The 6,214-nt window shown below is 48.1% G+C and overlaps 1 protein-coding gene across 1 annotated transcript; it reads right to left on the reverse strand.

The window, feature by feature from the left end:
- Nucleotides 1-1,770: 1,770 nt before the first annotated feature.
- On the reverse strand, nucleotides 1,771-2,520 carry LOC146829549 (eukaryotic translation initiation factor 1A, X-chromosomal-like). The gene has a single exon (XM_085608246.1). It carries the CDS (start codon nucleotides 2,367-2,369, stop codon nucleotides 1,935-1,937), a length of 435 nt encoding a protein of 144 aa, XP_085464372.1. The 5' UTR covers nucleotides 2,370-2,520; the 3' UTR covers nucleotides 1,771-1,934.
- Between the last annotated feature and the right edge of the window lie 3,694 nt (nucleotides 2,521-6,214).

Raw genomic sequence — 6,214 nt, forward strand, 5'->3', positions numbered from 1 at the left:
AGCGGTCTCTGAGAGTAGGTTTAAGCAGCGAACGTGGTGAGCGCCTGTGCACTAGTTCTGTTCAAATACTTAAGGTACATCTCCGCCAACAATTAGAGCGCCTGTTACTCTCAAAATAATGGCGGCCCTTTATGACACAGGGGAGTCTCCACTCCTATTCAGATCCCAGTACTGAAAAGTGCGAGGAAGGAGGGTGGAAAACCAGATGGAAGGCAGCAATACGGAGAAGAGATAGGTGAGAGGGGAAAGAAGCACCTTGCACAAGGGGGAGTGGATGGATGGAAGCGGAAATAGTACCTCAATCATAGCCTGAGCAGCAGATTGGCACTAATTGAGATTAATCGCTCTGTGCTTGGTCCATCCTCCACAGAAAGGAAAGCAAGATGGGCTTAGCATGCGCTGACCAATTAGGAGCCTGGAAAGAAGAGGAACAATGAAGCCAACGAATGGTAAGCAAAGGGCGGGCTCTAAGCACTTTATTCTAAACAATGCCTCTTGCTCATGCAGTGTTGCAGACTCGACTTAAAAAGACAAATGAAGCTCTAGGGCAAAGCCGTTGTATTGTGGTGGCTGCATTCCCATGAGGCCACAGGACAAAGACCACACACAGGAGCATCCCGTGGGAGCCACCATAGAAAACCTAGGCATGAGAGGACTACAAAGAACACAATGAGTAAACAGGAAGTGCTCGTCTACCAACCAAAGATGCAGTGGCAAAGGGCAAGGGGAATACAGCACAGGAGATCCCCTGCAATGAATATCCAGCTCTGTGCAGAGGACAGACATGGAGCACAGGGATGACCTAGAGGCCACAAGAATCACCCAGGTGAGGAAGATAAGAACTGAGCAACTAGTAAAGCATACAGAGTGGAGGAGGAGGTTCTCTGAATGCTCAGTCTTCGCGTGGCGCAGCTTCCAGCCCTTATAAACAAATATGGACAGAGTGACTATCAGTGACCACGGGAGATAGGAAACCCGGAAATGACGTTTAGAGGATAACAAGACAAGGAAAGAGGAAACACAAAAGTCCTGTACCATAGAGATCCTTCTTTCTGGATAACCACAAACAGCATCTAAAGTGCAAAAGAAATGTAGCACCGTGTGTGCTCCCTGCATAGCATTTATCTGACTTCCACCTGCATCCATGAGGGTGCCTTTCCTTTCGGCAGTGCAGGAATGAGTCAGCAGTGTCCAAATACCCCAAATACTAAAATCCCAACAAGTCCATGTAGGTATGCACTTTTCGTACGGGTGTGGTTCCATCTTAACACCGCATACGTCTGCGACGGAGTACGTCATGGCCGGAATCCCATTGGAAAATAAGCTCTCCTCTGAGCTTATTCAGAGAGGGGAGGGAGGCACCAACAGCCAAGAAGCACCCAGGGTAGAATGTCTTTGGAAAAGCCCACTACGGACGTAACTAACACGCCTATTTGCTGGTCTACGGCTAGCACGTCCCAGAGATCAGATAATAGCCCGACACATACTGAGTGCAGGCTACAACAAGTCTCATGGGAGAGGAGAGGATGTGGCACAGAGGGCAGAGCTGCTGATGCGAGAGCTGGGAATCCCGGCTCGAGTCTCAGCGGCTCTCCGGGTGATAAATTAGGCTATATAAAGCTGCTGTTTGATTACCGGGTCTCCCATTGACCGCTGGCCTCACTACTTGCTCTGATGACAGCTCCTGCTGTCCCTCGCCCGCAGTCCTCCCGCCGCCGCATTTAAGACTCACGGCCGCAGAGAGGGGGACTGCATCATCCAGGATGTTCTGGCTTTCATGTTATCCAGTTTGAGCCGGCCTCTTCGAAATTTAAATACATTAAAAGAAATATTGAAAAGTTGACTTTTATGAAGTAATAAAGCCGTCTTCTCAAGGGGAGGACTTTGCCAAAAATCAACACTGCAGAATCACTGGAATGGAATATTTGCTCGATTTAGATATCATCAATGTCTTCATCATCATCTCCAATATAATCAAATTGGATTTCATCATCATCACCTGGACCAAACGTGTCTGTCTCATTGATTTTAGCGTGTTCTGGAAGTTCCCCATATGCTTTCAAGCTTCTGGCTTCATCTGCATTATATTTTAGGATGACATCAGCCTTATTATCCTGGTAGTCTCTCAAACCAACCAATATGATATCAGATGTGTTTATCCAAACCTTTTTTCGTAATTTCCCTCTAATGTGACATAACCTCTTGACACCATCAAAGCACATTGCTTCCAACCGGCCATTTCCCAACATCTTGATCACCTGGGCATACTCTTGTCCATCTTCTTTAAACACCAGTTCTCTCTTCTCAGATTCATTTTCATTCTTACCTCGTCGCCTGTTTTTACCTCCCTTACCTTTATTCTTGGGCATTGCGTCGGCAAGAGTGGGATGTTTTTCTCAAGCTCTCCAACTACAGTCACACGATCAGAAGGTATAGTTATCGGTGGTGAAGAAGCGGCTGGTAGTCGTGCTGTTCTTGCCGGGTGTTGTAATCCTACGGCAGTGAGAGGGCGCTTTCAGGCACGCATCATCCAGGCTGCCTAGCGGCGAAGAGCCGCCCACGAGCTTTCCCGCCCCCGGAGGAGATACAGATTGCCTGCAGCCCCGGTGGAGCGGGTGCTACTGCTGTTTGATTACCGGGTCTCCCATTGACCGCTGGCCTCACTACGTGCTCTGATGACAGCTCCTGCTGTCCCTCGCCCGCAGTCCTCCCTCCGCCGCATTTAAGACTCACGGCCGCAGAGAGGGGGACTGCATCATCCAGGCTGCCTAGCGGCGAAGAGCCGCCCACGAGCTTTCCCGCCCCCGGAGGAGATACAAATTGCCTGCAGCCCCGGTGGAGCGGGTGCTGCTGCTGTTTGATTACCAGGTCTGTCAGAAGAATAGAGTATGCAGTTCCTCAAAACAAGGGGAGAGTGAGAGTGTGAAATAGAGACCGTGTGTGGACGGAAGGGAATTCCTCTAGTCGGAACTAGGGTCCTCACACACCCAGCAAGCTAGGTGTCATGCTTCATCATATGGACCTGCTCCTCGTCGGGACGGCGCTGCAATCCCCGACGGGCACCCTTAAAGGGGCTCTTTAGCGGAGATCTTTTGTTCCTGGCCGTATGATGCAGTGTGTGTGTGGGGTCTAGTGGTGTAGATGTGGATGTGTGTGTGAGATTAAAACAAGTTGGATAGTCCACGAACAGGGCTTTATTGAGAATGGCTATCCACTTGATTAAAAAACAAGAGACAGAGTGGCAGCTGACTGACGTTAAGGTTCAGCTAAGCTATGCTCTTCTGTGATGGTCAACATGTTTCATGCCTAGTGGTCTGATGATCCGTGGCAATTCTTCAGGACCTAATTTATAAAAACTATCTACACGATGTGGGAAGTACAATAGTTACCTGCCACGTGTATTGAGGGACAACGGTCTCACCATATGTAAGGGGGAACCTAAGAAAAGAAAAGTGTTATATAAGGTCACCCCGACATCGGTCAGTGTTGGTAATCGACCGTTTATTCAAACAATAGTCACACACAAGGTCTCGCTCCCTAGACGATATGACATAGAACTGATAATAGTGACTTACTGTGGAGCAACACACTATACAATTCTAAGTGCTCTCCGTGAAGGTGAGATTAAAACAAGAAACACTTTAAAAATCAGAAGGCAGGGGATAAACTCTTCACTACAGTATAGTCAGGAGGACTAGTGATCACGTTCTGAAAAACCAGGGAACTCACCTGAGTGGGTTTGTATCCCTGCTTCAGTCCGTATTCGTTGCGCCACCTGTAGCACCAGACTCCTGGTGTACTGATGATAATAAAAGATAAGGTGGAAAAACGAACAGTAAATAGTAAATAGCACACCCAACCTGTGTTGTTGTCACTGGCAAGGAACTGACGCCCGTGGTATGATCCCATTAGGCGGTGCGGAGTATAACAAGCCATGGTACAGGCAGGGGGTTATTTGAGTAACCGGAGAAACCCCACAAGGGACTAGGGTGGGAGTCAGAATGAGGCATGGGTTTCCGCAATCAACCACCAACCGGTACAAATTATGCCCGTCTGGACGTCACAGGGAGCCCCATTGCGTGCTAATCGAGGCCCCCAAGAGGATCACAGGGTACGTCCACTGCACATATCACGTGTGTCCGAAGAGCCCACAATGTGGGGGCAGGATCACAAGTATGCGCGACCGGGCGGGACCCGGCGATCCTCAAGTGGTGGTCGAGCAATGCGCGCTGTGATGGTACACAGCTAGTCCAACATCATAACACCGCCAAGAGTTGAAGCAGAGACCACCATGTCTCTCCCAGCGTCCCCGAGTCCGATGTAGGACTCACTCTACGAAATACCGCCGTGCCTGCTAGTCACGGATATACACTCATGCCGCTATTGCGGACCTCTGGTAATCCCCCGGGAGTACCGGGCTGACAAAGACACACTTACGTCAAGGTTGCTGCTGGGACAGGCCGGTAACCTACCCTGGCGCCGCACGAACCGGGAATGGTGGCTCCACTCGGTTCCTGCATAGATATGCAAAATGATGTAAAGGGGGGCGGGCCAGCTTGACGGGACGTCACTCTACGTTAGCGCGTGAATAAGGAGGAAGTTTGTCCGTTATAGAATTGTCGTTCATGGCGGCCATCTTAGCAAGTGGTTGTGGTAATGTTAATTAGACACAAATCAATGGCTCAGTGGGGCGACTTGGGGGGATTACACAACAACAATGTATCGATAGTGACCGTGTAGGCCACCAGGATGTATGATACAAAAAACATTAATGAAGTATCGGATAAAATTATATAACTCTAAGGTAAGGGCTGTAACGGGAAAGTTTCAGATGGACTCGCTAGGAATGGGAGAAAGTGGAAGCCAGAGACAGACCCTCATATTAAAGGTCAACGAGGCTTGCAGCTCAATGTGGTATTAATTGTTATCTATCCGTGAGTGATGCCCATGGGATTTGGTCGTTGAGACCTTCACTGTCAGCCCTCAAGCGATGTACCCATCTCTGTTCTATCTTGAACAGAGCTTTTTGTGTGATCCTAGGGTGGGCCTCAAGAACTAACCATTTAAGAGAATCTGGTTTATGATTATTCTCTTTGAAGTGAGTGTATAGTTTGGTGGTAGTTTTCAGACATCTCACATTGCTTTTGTGTTCTGTTATCCGTGTCTTGACTGGTCTCATGGTCATCCCCACATATCTCATTTCGCACGGACAGATGATAAGATAGATACAATGTGTAGTATTACAATTGGTGTGTCTCTGAATCGTCCAAGTGAAAGAGTCAGAAAACACCACCTCTTTCGTCACTGAGGTCTGGTTACATGCAACGCAAGATCCACAAGGATAATGACCTTTTACTGGTGGACGATCCCATAGGGTTCTCTGTTCCAGTTGGTCAATGTGTCTAGGTCTTGTGTTGATGAGAATGTCCTTCAAATTTTGTGTACGTTTGAAAGCAAACCGTGGAGGTGGAACGGTGAGGTCACCCGTAGTCAGGATCCCCCAATGTCTCTTAATTATGCTCTTTATGCGTGTGGAATCAGGGGTAAAGGATGTGATGCAAGTCAAAGTCTCTGTACTTTCCCTAGTGATAGGTTGTAGTAGGGTCTCTCGTGGGTTGTTGCGTGCTCTCTTTAGTGAGTTTCTAACCTGACGTTCAGGATAACCCCTATGTCTAAGGTTGGAACTCAAACGGTGTGCTTCAGTTATGTAATCAGTGGTGGAGCTACAGTTCCTCCTGACGCGAAGGAACTGTCCAAAGGGTAGATTATCCTTAAGCGCCCTTGGATGGTGACTACTATATAGAAGTAGGCTGTTCCTGTCGGTTGGCTTCTTATATAGTGTAGTGCTGAGGCCTGTGTCATTTAGTGTAACCATCAGATCTAAGAAAGGTACCTGTGATTCGGAGATGGTGTGAGTGAACTTCAGAAATTGATTTTGGACATTGATCCATTCACAGAAGGCTAAGCAAGTTAGTTGGTCGCCCTTCCAGAAGATTAAAATGTCGTCTATGAAGCGTCTCCACAGTGTTAAGTTGTTGGAGTAAGGATTGTTGGGGTTCCTAATGACTTCTTCCTCAAAGGTGGCCATGTAAATACAGGCCACACTAGGGGCAAAGGTGCTCCCCATCGAAGTGCCCTGCGATTGATGAAACAGTTGTTTGTTATACTCAAAGAAATTCTCCGTGAGGGCTAATGTGGCACATTCCATTATAAA

This window comes from Triturus cristatus, chromosome 5_2, assembly GCF_964204655.1.
Source record: "Triturus cristatus chromosome 5_2, aTriCri1.1, whole genome shotgun sequence".
Taxonomy (NCBI): domain Eukaryota; kingdom Metazoa; phylum Chordata; class Amphibia; order Caudata; family Salamandridae; genus Triturus; species Triturus cristatus.

Excerpts from the sequence above, each read along its gene's own strand:
- LOC146829549 (XM_085608246.1), bottom strand. The coding sequence starts at position 2,369 with ATGCCCAAGAATAAAGGTAAGGGAGGTAAAAACAGGCGACGAGGTAAG.